The sequence below is a fragment of the Myxine glutinosa genome, chromosome 4 (assembly GCF_964187855.1).
Source record: "Myxine glutinosa chromosome 4, kmMyxGlut1.1, whole genome shotgun sequence".
In the NCBI taxonomy this organism is placed as follows: domain Eukaryota; kingdom Metazoa; phylum Chordata; class Myxini; order Myxiniformes; family Myxinidae; genus Myxine; species Myxine glutinosa.
The window spans coordinates 210,003,195-210,020,283 of NC_136264.1; the positions used below are offsets into that span (position 1 = coordinate 210,003,195).

Consider the following 17,089-nt stretch of genomic DNA (forward strand, 5'->3'; position numbering starts at 1 on the left):
AACAAACAAACAAGCAAACAAAGTATATAAAAAGGGGAGATTGCTTGGTTTGTGCTTTATTCTCTGTTTGTCTGCATGTCAGTCGCCTACACGTCACAATTTTCAACCGATCTTCACGAAACTTCACGAAATTGTGGAGTTGGTCATAAGCATGAAGCCTATTGTTTTTGGGGTTAAAAGGTCAATAGGTCAACATAGGCCAAAGGTCACCAACATTGTCACATTTCTAAAATCCCCATTTTTCATTTGTTTGACTTGAAATTTTAAGAGGATTTGCACGTCTGGTCACTGAATTCAACCACCAATTATATCTTAGGTCAACATAGGCCAAATGGTCAACATAGGCCAAATTTCTAAAATCCTCAATTTTCATCCCATTGACTTGAAATTTTAATAAGATTTGCATATCTGGACACTGAATTCAACCACCAATTATATCTTAGGTCAACATAGGCCAAATGGTCAACATAGGCCAAATTTCTAAAATCTTCAATTTTCATCCCATTGACTTGAAATTTTAATAAGATTTGCATACATCTGGTCACTGAATTCAACCACCAAGTATATTTTAGGTCAGCATAAGCCAAAAGGTCAACATAGGCCAAATTTCTAAAATCCTCAATTTTCATCCCATTGACTTGAAATTTTAATAAGATTTGCATATCTGGACACTGAATTCAACCACCAATTATATTTTAGGTCAACATAAGCCAAAAGGTCAACATAGGCCAAATTTCTAAAATCCTCAATTTTCATCCCATTGACTTGAAAGTTTAAGAAGATTTGCATATCTGGACACTGAATTCAACCAACAAGTATTTTTGAGGTCAACATAGGCCAAATTTCTAAAATCCTCAATTTTCATCCGATTGACTTGAAATTTGAAGAGGACTTGCATATCTGGTCACTGAATTCAACCACCAAGTATTTTGAGGTCAACATAGGCCAAAAGGTCAACATAGGCCAAAAGGTCAACATAGGCCAAATTTCTAAAATCCTCGATTTTCATCTGATTGACTTGAAATTTTAAGAGGATTTGCATACCAGATCACTGAATTCAACCACCAATTATTTTTGAGGTCAGCATAGGCCAACAACCTATTTTAGGGATTTCGCAAGTATCGTGCTATGCACGACATATTTCTTGTTTGTTCCTTGATCTTATACAAAAGTCAATGCATTAAAGAGAACTTTCACTCTTTGAAGGTAAGGTACATCAGTGTCTCCATTCGCAAGTTCTGAACACGTCTGAGCTAGAACCAAATTCCATGTTTCCCATAATCAGGACTATCCGGTGAGTTTGGAGGAGTTTGCTGGTTCTGAATTGGTTAATGTAGGATTCTCATTGGTTGAGATGGTCCAAATCCAGTGACAACTAGTTTGGAATTCACCTGTGGAAACAAAGGATAAGGTTACAGGAATAAGTGAACCAAATGATGATTGCTTGTCATTCTTCTTTCGTGCAGGTCACTGTCGGGGAGAATCGTGGGAGGTGTCTGGTGGTTTTTTACGCTCATCATCATTTCGTCGTATACAGCTAACCTGGCTGCCTTCCTCACCGTTGAGCGAATGGTATCCCCCATTGAGAGTTCAGATGATTTGGCCAAACAGACAGAAATTGCTTATGGTACGGTGGACTCTGGTTCTACCAAGGAGTTCTTCCGGGTAAGAATTGCTTCATATTATTCGTGTTTTGCCTTCATTGAGAAATATTCATCACATGTGGGTGTCAATCATGCGTTCCTTCTCATCGTGTTATCAGGAGATGTGATACGAGGACAATAAAACAAATAATAGGCTATCATGCCTTTCCCAAAACTCTATATGAAGAGATAATTGTTATAACTATAATTGAGGTCTCTTTTTGCACAAGAACATTCAAAACAATCAACTTTGCACATTCATGATGACTGTCATGTCAGACATGTTTTTAGCGTACGGTTCCACTTTCACTGGCACGGACATTAATCTTTGGGACATTGGAGTTGGCTTGTCTAAACAAGTTTCTGTAGAGAATATAAAAGGCAGCATGTGTTGATAATTAATACATATTCAATGGGATAAAGCCATATAAAGATGCAGAACTTGATATAACAGGAAAGATGGAAATAATTTTTTTTTTTTTTTTTTTGTATACAAGATCGAGGCTCGTGAAATAGCGACCATCAATCACAAAAAAAGACAAACGGACACACAAAACATACAATAAAGGGAGCGGGAGACAAGATGGGGAGAGAGAGGGAAGCACACAAGAACAACAGCAGAGAACAAGGACCCATGGGAGGGAGAGGGCTTGGGAGAGGAGGCATGGGAGGGGGAGTGGGGGGTGGGCAAGGTATAAAACACATGAACACTGCTAGAACTTCCAGGAAAGAAAGAAGTCTGGATTCCAAAGAAAAAAGTGGATTATGGGTGAATTAACGGAGTTAGAAGAGAACAAGGTCTTGGATGGGGGAAAACAAGAGATGGTGGTGAACAGCTGTTTTAAAGACCTGGAGGGAGGAGTGGGATTGAAGGGAGTGGGGGAGTTTGTTCCAGAGGCAGGAGTAAAGAGGAATGAAGGAGTGAAGGTGAGCAGAGAGTCTTGATTTTGGCAATTTCACCATAAGAGGGTTTCTGGCAGATCCTGTGTGACCTGTAGGAATATTTGGGGGACAGAGCACAGAGAGAGCTGGGGGAGCAAGGCCGGAGAGGAGTCGGTAGAAGACAGAAAGACCACCAACCTGCCTGCGGTGAGTGAGTGAGAGGCCCTTGGAGTTAGCTTCATCGCGGGAGATTCCAATGATTCTGAATGCTTTGGTTTCAACAGCGTGAAGACGAGCTGGGTGTGAGGCAGGAGCACCAGCCCAGAGGGGAGAGCAGTATTCCATTGAGCTGCGGATGAAAGCCTTGTACGTGGTGAGGAGCTCAGGTGTGCCAGGGAAGGACTTCGCACGATGGAGGATGCCCAGTCGGTGACTGGCTTTGGAGGCCAGATTGGAAATGTGGTTTTCCCAGGAAAGATCATGGCAGATAGTGAGACCCAAAAGCTTGAGTGACAGAACTTCTTGGAGAGGATTGTTCAGAATTGTTTTGGGCCTGAATTAAACTCTAATGTTCTACATTTGAATACTTTTGGTTTTCTCTTGACCTGGCAGTGACAAGAGTTTAATTGCGAGGATAAAAAAGGAAAGAATTTGTGATTATGGACAATATTATGCTGGAATAACGATGGCATGACTCCTCGGAACAGGACCCACGATTTACTTCTCAATGAGGCTCCGTTACTCATGAAACGATGCCCAAGCTTCAAGAAAAGTTTATGAAAGAAAGATTGACAAAACAACGTTCGAGGTTCCCAAGGACATTTTAAGACAGTCGAAGGCTGCTTTCCCACTTGTGACAGTAGCTTTATCCTTTGTCACAGGCAGGACGAATTCATTGGGAGACATCATTGTATGTTTGCATGACTTACAATTAAATTAATTGGGGGCCACATACAAATTGGGGCATAAACGGGGCAATGGACGAATCGGCACAGTATATGGCAGCTGAACCGTTGATTCGAAAATCACGAGGTACGAAGAATATTCATTCATTCATTAGGGTTCGATGAACGAGATACTCATATTGATGCAATGTTTTATTTTCTGCATGCCAACCTGTTTTATTTTCAACTAGTAAAAAGCCCGTCAAAAATGTGAGCATGAGCATGCCAAAGTTTTGAAGCCTCGGCCAAGCATCAGGTGTGATTATATCTTCTTTATTTATTGTACATCATATCGATGTAAATGAACACTCGTTTTACTCTGTGCCCGTTGCACATCATATGCAGCGAATTTCACCTCCCTGCACCTGGTATTTATTGTTATTTAAATAAAAAAACCGCTTCTCTACACCGCCCTTGAGGCTCGGTTTACAAGCCACCGTCTACAATTCCAATAGAAGAGGCATAATTTCTCTTTTATGGAAAATGTTTTTCGAGTTTCTTTTATCCTCAAAAATAGACCATAGTGAACACACATTCATGTTAAAAGATTGGTCTTTAAAACCTACACTTATATATAAATGCATCCAAGCCTTGCTAATATGAAAATCCTAGAGGTGAACTTCTGATGCTGTAATGCGTCCTCTATGTCGTGGTGTGACACGGAGGCCAGGTGACTGGAGACAAAACATGTATCACACAGATTTGTCGATTCTAGTATAAATTGACGGAATACAAATATATCTGCTATATTTGGTGCTTAAGAAGATTCAAACAGACACTTTCAATGAAAGTATCATGGATTCTAACTTTTTTTTAAATACCACGATATAAAATAAAATAAAAAGAAATCCTTTTTTTCTTACACTGGTTGAAAGAGCTCAAAACAGGGGATTAGAAAGGAATGTCTTGAGTTGTCGTATGCACCTGAGACTTAAATAAAATAATAGAGTAAAATGAGTTTAACAACTTGTTGATTTATTCACAAAATTCCTTTGGCTCAATCACAATTCCAAATGTTGCACTATCTGCACTTCATACACATGAAGATGCGATCTCTTCATTAAAATTTGTTTATTTTATAATTATTCCATAGGTTGGATTAATTTTAAGCAACTTTACTATTTTTTTCTCTCCAAGGAGCATTTCCATTTTAGAGGGTGGGATAGACAGACAGATGGCATTAGCCCATTATATTGTCATGCGAATCCCTCAAGGTTAACACCAGGGACCGCGGAAGACCGAACGGATTTAATTGAGGTGACGACCAACTCGGATTCGGCTATAAAACGCGGGAGGAAGAAGTGAAGAAGAAGAGGCAGCAGCGCTTACCTGGAGAGGGAACGAACTCAAACGGACACGGGTCTAACAAGGAATGGAAAGTAATGCAAGGGTTTATTTTAAATAAAGGTCGGGACAGGGAAACGCGATCATAAATCTAATAATGATCCTAAATCGGGATCCCGCACACCTCACTTCAGAAACGAACAAAGGACTGAATTCATAAAATTAATGTCTCGTCGTGTACTTGTGAAATGTGGTGCGTCTTATCTTTGTCTGTAGTCGTGTCCGCCGTCCAACGTGGCTCCAAGCTCCAGCGCAAAGAAACCCTTCGTCCGCTCGCTTGCACGCTTCGCCAGGCCTCGATGCGACTCGCTCCGCGTCACGCCACGAGGTCCCTCGCTCCAGTTCCAACAGCACCGGATCCCGCTCCAAGCACCACGACGAACCAACGTCACCCAGCACGAAGCACGAAGGTCCAGCATGCGAGAAGGAAGAGCCAATGAAGACCAGGGACAAGAAGAGCAAGAGCTTCAAGCACAGAGAGATCTCCAATACAAAGGGGTCCAGCACGCAGAGAGCCAAGAGAGAGAGCCAAAATGTCATCCAGCGCGTCCCTTTGTAACCTTATTGGTGACATCAGCTCTGCACCCCCCCCCCCCCCCCAATCAGCGTCTCGTAGCTTCCCGCCATCCACCGAACCTTCTAGCGCCTTCCCTCCAATGAACAACCTCCTTCTCAGTTGCGTCTTCATGCCTCCCACCCTGATTGGCTGGAGGTTCGCGCCTTCCGCGCCAACCAATCACACGTTCCCTGTGGCGTAGGTTACAACTCGTCTCTCACGATGTTGCTCGGCCAGCTGGTGGTGCGGCTGGCGGCGGCCATCCGGCGGTGCCCCGATCTGGCTTCCTGCCGGTCTTCTTCCAAGGTCATTGTAAGGGAAGAGGCATTTATTTAATGTTACACTAAGGGCCTATCTAAGTGTTTATATGTGTGCGTTGCCATAAGGGACAAAGGAATGATTACCAGGTCTGACACACAGGGGTTTATCTTAATCCCTACAACTATTTAACACACGAACATCCTTGTATGTTCACAGGTATACACTTCCCCGACAAACCGCCTAAAACACAGAACTTATTACAGGATAGATTCCCTATCGCGACAGTCGAAGCATGTTACCTATACAGATCTACCTGGCCCTAGATATTCCTTTACCCCACGACATAACAATATTTATAGATAGATGATTATTATATGTCTGGCAACAACGGTTATCGGAGACTGTACATAGTATACCACCGTTAACCACACCTGTTTGTAAAAGTGGTTTTCTGTTGTTGCTGCTGTCGGACTGTACATAATATTATACAGTTGACCACACCCATCGGTAGAGTCGACGTTTCGGCGAGAATCCACTCGCCTTGGTCATGGCAGATATTGAAGTGAAAAAGAAGCTTGAAAATCGCCACATGGCCTCAACCACTGGTAAGATGAATTGGTCTGTTGACAATCCTGGCATCCCATGATGATTGCAGACGATATGGGAGAGATGTTATGTCCTTGTCCCATGTCCGTGACAGATTAAATCGCAAACCGCCCCTTTTGTTGAGAGATGGTGATTCAAATCTTTCCCAAATGGATTCCGTTACACCACGAGCAAACCACTTTTTTCTCTGTACATACCAACCCCACATCCTTTCCCCACCTGCTAACCCCATCCTCCCTCACGTCAATGTCTGTGTGAGTGTAATAAATATATAATGTAAAACTGGTCTTTGTAAAGATCCAAGTCAGTCTGCGTCAGACGGGAAAATACGAACGACGATTTTTCTCTACTAAATATTGAGAAAGGTATGCTAACCGCCATGGCAAAGGTGAAGGCTATCATCCGCAGCTTGATGGAATACTGCTCCCCCCTCTGGTGCTCCTGCCTCACACCTAGCTCAGCTTCACGCTGTTGAAACCAAAGCTTTCAGAATCATTGGAATCTCCCACGATGATGCTAACTCCGAGGGCCTTTCACTCACTCACCGCAGCCGGGTTGGTGGTTGGTGGTCTGCTCTCCGGCCTAGCTCCCTCAGCTCTGTCTGTGCTCTGTCCCCCAAATATTCCTACAGGTCACACAAGATCTGCCACCAACTCTCTTCTGGTGAAACTGCCAAAATCAAGACTCTCTGCTCACCTTCACTCGTTTATTCCTATTTACTCCTGCCTCTGGAACAAACTCCCCCACTCCCTTTTTTTTTTCTTTTTTTTTTTTTGTATACTGAATCGAGGCTCGTGAAAGAGCTAACATTTACTTCACAAACAAATCAACCAGACAAACAAAATATATAAAAAGAGGGAACGGAAAACAAGATGGGGAGAGAAGGGGAAGCACACAAACACAACATTTGAGAGCAGGGAGATGTGTGGAAGGGAGAGGGCTTGGGGGGAGGAGGCGTGGGAAGGGGGGGGGGGGGGAGGGAGAAGTATAAAACACAAGGACACCAAGGACTTCCAGGACAGAAGTTGGTATTTCAAAAAAGTGGAATTGGGGTGAAATTAGCGGGGGTAGAAAAGATCAAGGTTTTGGATGGGGGAAGATAAGAGATGGTGGTGAACAGCTGTTTTAAAGACCTGGAGGGTGGAGTGGGATTGAAGAGAGTGAGGGAGTTTGTTCCAGAGGCGGGAGAAAAGAGGAATGAAGGAGTGAAGGTGAGCAGAGAGTCTTGATTTTGGCAGTTTGACCATAAGAGGGTTGCAGGCAGATCTTGTGCGACCTGTAGGAATATTTGCGGGACAGAGCCCAGAGAGAGCTGGGGGGGCAAGGCCAGAGAGGAGTCGGTAGAAGACGGAAAGACCACCAACCTGCCTGCGGTGAGTGAGTGAGAGGCCCTTGGAGTTAGCTTCATCGTGGGAGATTCCAATGATTCTGAATGCTTTGGTTTCAACAGCGTGAAGACGAGCTAGGTGTGAGGCAGGAGCACCAGCCCATAGGGGAGAGCAGTATTCCATTGAGCTGTGGATGAAAGCCTTGTACGTGGTGAGGAGCTCAGGTGTGCCAAGGAAGGACTTCGCATGACGGAGGATGCCCAGTCGGCGACTGGCTTTGGAGGCCAGATTTGAAATGTGGTTTTCCCAGGAAAGATCATGGCAGATAGTGAGACCCAAAAGCTTGAGTGACAGAACTTCTTGGAGAGGATTATTCAGAAAGTGGATGGGAGGGTTGTCCAGTCGGTCTTTTCGGAGAGACATCGTAAGAGTGTGAGATTTGTCAGGATTGAAAGACATGTTCCACTTGTTTTCCCAGTCTATCGCCCTTTTGCCCTTCAATCCCACTCCTCCCTCCAGGTCTTTAAAACAGCTGTTCACCACCATCTCTTATCTTCCCCCATCCAAAACCTTGTTCTCTTCTAACCCCGCTAATTCACCCCAGATCTACTTTTTTGATTTACCGACTTTTTTCCTGGAAGTCCGAGCACCCATTTGTTTTATGCCTCTCCCTCCCACAGATCTCCCGATGTCCCTGTTCTCTACTGTTGTACTTGTGTGCTTCCCTCTCTCTCTCTCTCTCTTTGTCATTAATGTTAGCTCTTACACGATCCTCGATCTTGTATACAAAAAAAAGTGACGTTTCTGGTGTGAGCGCTTTTTGAAAACAAGAAAGAGCGGAGAGGGTTCTCTCTTGCTTTGATTAAGGATTCATCCCCAAAACATCGTTTGACCTTTCCCATGGTGGTTAGCATATCTCTCAACATTTGGATGAGAAAAGTCATCTCGGAATGAATATTGATCCTGTTGTCATTTTCATGATTTTGCAGACTTATTTCTGGCCTCATCCATGTATGCATGTTGTACCTCCTCAGCGCTCCAAAATCGCCGTATATGAGAAAATGTGGAACTACATGAAGTCAGCTGAACCTTGGGTCTTCGTGAAAACCAATGCCCTGGGTGTGGCACGTGTGCGCAAATCAAAGGGCAAATACGCCTTCCTTCTGGAGTCTACGACTAACGAGTATATCGAGCAACGGAAACCGTGCGACACCATGAAAGTTGGAGGCAACCTGGACTCTAAAGGCTACGGCATCGGCACGCCAAAGAAATCGCCATTAAGGTGGGTGGAATAGTATAACAACAGGCAAGCAGTGGAGCTCATGCTCTTGCCACTCCATTTTGTTGCTGTTAGCACTTTACCTGTGATATGCAGGCTTTGCCCACCTTGCCTTTCGAGATTGTTATAGTATTCCACCCACCCTGATGTGCGTCTCTTGCATTATTTTCCACATATTTTACATTTTTAAAGGTGAGGTTTTTATTTTCTCCTAATTTTAACTTTATTTGCATTACTGTGGATGAAGATTGCTTTTCTTTTACTTCCCATTCACCAAGCCTTCCCCCTTTTTCCCTATGACTTTTCATCCACAAACTAGCCACCCACAAACTATTTGCTTTTTAATGACCAAAGTGCTTGGAAGCCGACATCCTTTGCCCTGTTCAGCTGCATCTGCTTGTAGGTTGCCAGAAACACAGACATTTGCACACATGCATCTGAATTCACAGCCACTAAAATACCTGTGGTGCATTTACATACCGAGTCACTCGTGAGTTCGATTGTGGAAACACAAAAGTGCTAAAATGTGGCTCGACGCTGTTATAGACAGTTTGTTTTATCCTGTGTATTCAAGTGTAAGCACATTTTGGAGGCAAAAAAAATTGGACATGGACTCAGCTGTGCATGAAAGACCTTGCGGACAGTTGACTCATACAGACCTTGGTGATTCCTCCATTCCACCATCTGACTCGATGTTTTCCCTTCACCCCAAAACCTCCCTGACCCCCTTTGCTGTTCCTCTCCCTCACATATGGCTTTGCCCCAAGAAATGCAGTTAACCTGGCTGTTCTAAAACTGAACGAGCAAGGACTCTTGGACAAATTGAAAAACAAATGGTGGTACGACAAGGGCGAGTGTGGCAGCAGTGGAGGTGACTCCAAGGTCAGCCTCCTTGGGCTTGGACCAGTCCCGGTCACCCTCGGTAACCCAGAACCCGACCATGTAATCGGCAAGGCACCGCCGGCAAATGAGCGTCGAAAATCTTGTTTCCTTGCGTAACTATTGGCACTCCAAATTTTCTAAATGGTTAAAGATAGGTCTTTTTTGCAATCTCATGCGGCTTTGCCAAAATCCATGGTTAACTGTGGTCGGGTGTGGTTTTCACCTTTTGCTAATACCTTGCCGGGCTTACGAAAGCAAACCCGGCACGGTGATAGCAAAGCCCTCCCATGGCCTTTGAGCTTCCGCTCGAAGGTGGACCCAGATTTTGGAAAAACCTTTAGGCGAACATGATGGCGCAGCAAATCAGAAAGAAAAAGTCAGAAGGAATCTGATAATCAGGAAGCCCTGTCGCTACGGCCAACCTCCGCCAAAACCCAATTTTAACCTGGTGGCAACAGAGGCGACGCTTGCATTTTTGTCAGCAGACAGGTGGCCGGGCTCGGTGCAAATCCCTTGCCAATTACCCAAAACGACGGGGTATCCAGCCTCGGTGGTGGAGTACTGACGTCGCTTTGCTAGAACCAATTGAATGAATGGCTGCATTCAATAACATAACATAACATGTGGTGATGTTATTTATGTTATCTCCTCCGGCAAAAGCACCCCCGTAAACCTTGCCGTGTTGAAACTGAGCGAGGCAGGCATCTTAGACAAGCTGAAAAACAAATGGTGGTACGATAAGGGAGAGTGCGGCGGGAAGGACTCCGGGAATAAGGTCAGTCCGGGATGGGGGGGGGGGGGGAATTCAGACGGGTGGTATAAAGAATGGACTGTGGGCGGTAGGCCTATCGGTTTTAGGAAGAAGCTGCAGTGTATCCTTGGGGGAAATTTCTATCGAAATGCTGCATTTCCCTTTACCGGGCACATTAAACAAGATGGCTGCACAGAATTAGCCGTGGGCCCCAAACCACATATTGTATTAATTGCTTTGTCTGCGTTTGGATGGTGATGGGCTAAATTGGATGCGGTCGGCATCTGTTGGAAGCGACGTCCACGACTATTATCAAAATTTACCTGTCCTGAGAGGTGCTGCCTCTTCATTCGGTCCTCACCCATCATCGGAAGCTGATGGTTTCTTTTTTGCAGAAGTTTCATCCTCGGATGCTTTTGGACGAGTAGGGCGCGGTAGGCCAAACGTTCTCGTTCTGTGCTCGCCAAATTAAACGTGTCCTGGCAGTACGATTGGATGGTACCAGTTCGACATGCGATTCGACGTACGTCGTGGCCCTCTATTTGCCGGTGATGCAAACTTTAACTCTCGGACAAATAAAATGCATCGGCGAAGAGTGCCCATTGATTTTATACAAATTCAAAAGATCTATCTGATATCAACGGCGTTGCACCAGCTGTCTTTGTTGCGCAATTTAAATCTCAACACGTTCAAAAGGCACAAATTTGGATTCTGCATAAATGCGAGCTTTGAAACGGGCTTCGACCGGGTTTGCCAAACCGGTGGACGATCTACGGCCCGATGCGAGCGTGGGTTTACGAGAGTGACAATGGAAAGCAGCACAAGACTCCATCCAATTGGCCTAAACTTCTACCATCCATAGAAATTTCCCTCCTGGTTGTCCTTAGCTTAGACGTTGCAGCAGGTTGTTGTAATAAATGCCGATTAGCCAATCAGGCAGGAGTGCTTCAGCATCTGAAATTGACCCGAGAAGTGTGTCATTAATCGAAGCGTACGTTTGGTGCGCCAATATGATCACCTGCTAGAGGTTACGGCTAATGCACCTGCGGAGTGTAAACTCTGTTGTGAAAAATTCCCAACTGCACAAAATTCCAGATTTTGAAGTCACTCTCCATGGTAGCTGATGGTAGTTGATGAGAAATCTCAAATTTCTGTGAGATAATGCATATATATTCCATGAGCAAACATCTCCATTTAACCAGGTGTGCTGTTGTAACATGCGCATTTTTATATCGCAGTGATTTTGAAAGTTAATCTTTGGGAAGATTCTATTTGTGATTGCCACTCTCCCAATCATATGCATTATCTCAGGATAGTCTTATGGATATGTAAAATATGGCTTTTTATTTTAGGTGGCATTGATTGCGTGATTTTTCGCTCACCTGGAACGAAGTTCAGGAGAGCTTATGCGATGGCGCGTCATCCGTCCTACCGTCCGTAAACACTTGAAACTTCTTCTCCGAAACCGCTGATGGGATTGCGACCAAATTTAGCACAAATTATATTTGTTGTGTTGTGACTAAAGTTTGTTCACGGCATTAATAAAATCGGTGTCTAAGGGGGTCTCCCCCGGGGGTCAAAGTGGATCCAGGTTTGACCCTCCCAAAATAAGAATTTGCATTTTCCTCTGAAACTACACACACTATTTCGATGAAACTTTATCACAACCTTCACCGCCCGTGATGTACCAAAGTTTGTTCACCGCATAAAAAAATATTTGCCCCTTTGGGGGTCTACGGGGGGTTGCCCCCCAAAATCGGTGTTTGCTTTCTTCTCAGAAACTACGCACACAATTCTGATGAAACTTAACTACAACCTTAATCACCCGTGTTGTACCAAGGTTTGTTCCTGGCATTTAAAAAATTCTGGGTCTAAGGTGGTCTATGGAGGGCTTGCCCCCCAAAATAGGTATTTTCTTTTTTCTCAGAACCTACACACACTATTTTAATGAAACTTCACCACAACCTTCATCATCCGTGATGTACCGATGTTTGTTCAAGGCATTGGAAAAATTGGGGTCTGAGGAGGTACACGGGGTGGAAGTGGAGGGTGGGGGTTGCTCCCCAAAATAGGTATTTTTTTGTTTCAAGTCTTATGATTTTGTTGGTATGATTCTACATGCTGCCCTTTCTTCTAACAAGCATTGAAATTGGTTTAAAATACCTTTAGTCAGTGCAGTATGCTGTTTATTCCACCAGGTGAGTGCCAGGGGTATTGCCCCTATGTTTTGATAAAGTGATTTTTTTTGTTGTTTTGTTTTTCTTCCTAAAACTAAAGGCTCATCTATTTATTACATAAACACAGTGCGGGCATAAGTCGTTTAAAAAAACAAACTAGATGGTGTTCATAGAATACTTACCCTGTGCAGTCAACTTAGTGTGAGCCAACTCTTCTGTTTTTGAAGGTTTTTTTCCTTTGATCTAAGATGGCTGCCAGACCACGTTAGCGATTACATCATAAATTAATATTCTCTAATATAATTGTTATGTAGATCACGCTCAATAAATTTCAAACTGATCAAATCAAGCGTTATCCCTGTCAAATTATGACGTCTTAATTGCGGCACAAATGACGTCATCGTCATCGTTAACAACGCGTATTCCCCATGTGGAGTTCTTTAGAATGAGGCATGTTTCAATTTTTTCCATGGAGCGGTTTTGGAGATATGGAGGTGCAATGTTTTTCGTTTTCCCCATGATGGCGCCTGTACCACGTGACCTATGACGTCAAAATTATCATTAAAATATTCTTACAGGAGGAAATGCTTCTTTGGTGAAAATTTAGTGTCAATCCGACCAAGAATTGCAGGGGAAAAAATTCATACTGATTGAATGAAGGAGATATAGAGGTGTAACGTTTTTCCATGATAGCATCCGTACCACGTGACCCATGACGTCATAATTATGAATAAAATCAATCTACAGGTGGAGGCCCTCCTATGGTAAAATTCCGTGTCAATCGGACCAACGGTTGCCGAGAAAATGAATTTTTAAAATGCAGACCTGCCACATGTACGCACGTATACCACACATACACACGTATACCACAGGTATGCACCCGAATGCCTAACCCTGATTTTCGCTTTGTGAGCACAGGGTAAAAATCGCACCCATTTCCAAAGAAAGGGGTTCAGTTTGGCATTTGTAATGTAAAATAGGCAAAGCCGAGAAACAACCATAATGCATTAGAATTACCATTTAGAACAATTCTTCACCGCTTCACCGAACAATTTAGAACGGCTTCACCGCTTAAAAATGCAATTGAGAAAAATGAAAATAATGGAAGAGGATATGTGGGGTGGAGGAGTGCAGAGGTACGAGAGTATAATTTGATGGGCGACTTTTAGAACACTTTAGAATTACCCTTTAGAATTACCCTTTAGAACACTTTAGAATTACCCTTTAGAACAATTTAGAATTACCCTTTAGAACACTTTAGAATTACCCTTTAGAACACTTTAGAATTACCCTTTAGAATTCCCCTTTAGAATTACCCTTTAGAACACTTTAGAATTACCCTTTAGAACACTTTAGAATTACCCTTTAGAATTCCCCTTTAGAATTACCCTTTAGAACACTTTAGAATTACCCTTTAGAACACTTTAGAATGACCCTTTAGAACACTTTAGAATTACCCTTTAGAACACTTTAGAATTACCCTTTAGAACACTTTAGAATTACCCTTTAGAACACTTTAGAATTACCCTTTAGAACACTTTAGAATTACCCTTTAGAACACTTTAGAATTACCCTTTAGAACACTTTAGAATTACCCTTTAGAACACTTTAGAATTACCCTTTAGAACACTTTAGAATTACCCTTTAGAACACTTTAGAATTACCCTTTAGAACACTTTAGAATTACCCTTTAGAACACTTTAGAATTACCCTTTAGAACACTTTAGAATTACCCTTGAGAACACTTTAGAATTACCCTTTAGAATTACCCTTTAGAACACTTTAGAATTACCCTTTAGAACACTTTAGAATTACCCTTTAGAACACTTTAGAATTACCCTTTAGAACAATTTAGAATTACACTTTAGAACAATTTAGAATTACCCTTTAGAACAATTTAGAATTACACTTTAGAACAATTTAGAATTAACCTTTAGAACCCATTATAATTACCCTTTAGAACCCATTATAATTACCCTTTAGAACCCTTTATAATTAAACACGGTGAGTTATTGCGGTTCTTCTTCATATACGACGGATGGACGGATGGAAGGACATAGACAAATATTGAAGCGGCTTCACCGCTTAAAAATACAATTGAGAAAAAAAGGAAATAATGTTCGAGGATATGTGGGGTGGAGGAGTGCAGAGGTACGAGAGTATAATTTAATGGGTGAGAAAAAGGAAATATATTAGCATGTACAATTGTACATGTTACATACACAATATCGACCGCCCTGAGTAACGCTCAGGAAGAACTTCCCTTGCACCAGATCCAATGTGCTGCAACTACGCCAACGACATTGTGACCACACCCGTCTCCACGTCGATAATAACTAATCAATGCCACCTACAATAATGCATCAAAAATGACTTTGACAATAACTTTTTGATGCTCATATTTTCTTCTTATTTTCACCCACCCTTCTCTATCCCTCAACCCACCCTACCCTCTTAAACGTCTTCCCTACCTGCTTCCATTGTGGACAAAATCTCCCAAACATCCCACCCTCCTGCTGCTTCCGGTTATCTTCTGGTTTCTGCAGGACAAAACCAGTGCCCTGAGCCTCAGCAATGTCGCTGGGGTGTTTTACATCCTCGTCGGTGGCCTCGGGCTCGCCATGCTCGTGGCGCTCATCGAGTTCTGCTACAAGTCCAGATCCGAGGCACGGCGCATGAAACTTTTGGCGCAGACGCTCATAAAACCCCCTGCGCCGCCGCCACCGCCACCGCCACAGTATAACACAGGTGGTACCGGCGGCCAAAACCCTGTCGGTTTCACCTACAAGGAGGGCTATAACGTTTATGGCACAGAGACGATGAAAATCTGAATCAGGAATTGCTGACAAGAACAGAGGCATTTCAAGGAAAAGACATACGACCTTATCTGTGCGGACGAGAGAAGGATTCTATAAAGTGGCCAAAGGTGTTCTCAGATAATGCCATTTTGAAACCAGACGCAGGGCACAAAAGTAAAACAAAACAAAGAAAGAGGAAACATCAGAGAAAGATGCTCCACAAATGTTACATTTTCGTTTCAACCCGATCTTTCTTCCTAACACCTCCTCTAGTTCTTCCACTGCCTTGATTTCTCCTTTTGCTTTTTCGCTGCAATAATTTGAGTGTCCAGTCCCAGCACTCGAGGAAAAAGGTAACCCAACCAAGGGGAACTTTTATAAAACCGGATCCACTTTTGTGAGTTCCAGTGGAAATTGGTTTCTACGTGAGCTTGCCCGTGCCACACACCACTATACTCCGACTCTCCTCCAAAACACAAACGCAGGGATCATTTAAAGGTGGCCGGTGTTTACAACAATGCCTGGAAGTCAGGCCACCTGATGAATTTCAGAGTGTTCCTTCAAAAAGCCATCTTTTTATAAGTTGGTGACGTGTTTTATGTCGGTATTTGGAGGTGGCTTTTTGCTAGCTTGCTGTATAAAACTGGCCGGTGTGTGTGGATGTCCCGTACCATCATCCGCACGATTCCTTTTCGGCCTCGCCATGATCATTCTCTCTTCTTTTTGACAAATCCCAAAGCCTTGGTGGTACTTGGTGCAGTAGTAGATTCTCGAGTTAGGTTTTCATTTATCTTTCAATGCCCCCTTCTCCAGCCCCTCCCCCTCTCTCTCTTTGGTCAACTTTGTTGGACAGTGTGATATAACTTTCCATTAAATTAGCTTATCTGCCATGTAGACAGGAGCTGGGTGTGTCCATTCTCAACCAAAATGTCTCGGGCTCGCCCAAATACATCTGAGGATGCACCGTCCGTCATATGCCCGGTGTTCTTTTATGGGGCAACCACAACAGAAGTGCCCTCTGATGGTTTGGATGTGTGGAACTAAAGGGAGACAAAACTACAATGAGGATGTTATGTCTGGAGAAACCACTCTGGTATTGTTTTTGTGATGACGGTGTGTGCAGACCCATTAACGTGTGCAGATTTCAAATGTTGAAACGGGTCCATGTTGAATGGTCCAAAAGAGACGGTCCACGTTGAAACGGATGGGATCTTGATGGCTGAAGCGTGCCCGAGACTCTGTGCTTGATGCTCTGTTATCCCATGTTCTCGTATATCTCTTCAAAAATGCAGAAGTGAGATCATAAGGATTGCATCTGTACTTTTGGCCAGACCTCTTATGGTGATTGAACAACTGGTGGAAAGAAGAAAAGTTTTGTGGCCCGTTTCTAATCAAAACCTATACTTGGTGCACACTTACCTACTGCCAACCTAATTATATGACAAAGAAGACTGAAAGAACTTACCAAGTGTACGGAGGCAGGTGCGGAGAGGCATTTTGCACCAATCCTCAAGGACAAGCGGGCAATGCTTCTCCAAGACAGCAATTCTTTCTTGGGACAACCAGGAGGTTGACAAGATTGTGTGTTGACTTCTAAAGGCAGAAATATACGATGCAGTGAACTGAAGACATCCACAA

The 17,089-nt window shown here is 43.4% G+C and overlaps 1 protein-coding gene across 1 annotated transcript in view; it reads left to right on the forward strand.

The window, feature by feature from the left end:
• LOC137425674 (glutamate receptor 2-like) overlaps positions 1 to 17,089 on the forward strand; it is a 501,515-nt gene that overhangs the window by 483,260 nt on the left and 1,166 nt on the right. Inside the window, exons 12-15 of the mRNA XM_068114326.2 lie at positions 1,467 to 1,665; positions 8,599 to 8,846; positions 9,611 to 9,725; positions 15,200 to 17,089. The exon at positions 15,200 to 17,089 is cut by the window's right edge and continues 1,166 nt beyond it. Of these exons, the coding sequence (XP_067970427.1) occupies positions 1,467 to 1,665; positions 8,599 to 8,846; positions 9,611 to 9,725; positions 15,200 to 15,484 (847 nt within the window). The 3' untranslated portion in view covers positions 15,485 to 17,089. The remainder of the gene's footprint in view (positions 1 to 1,466; positions 1,666 to 8,598; positions 8,847 to 9,610; positions 9,726 to 15,199) is intronic.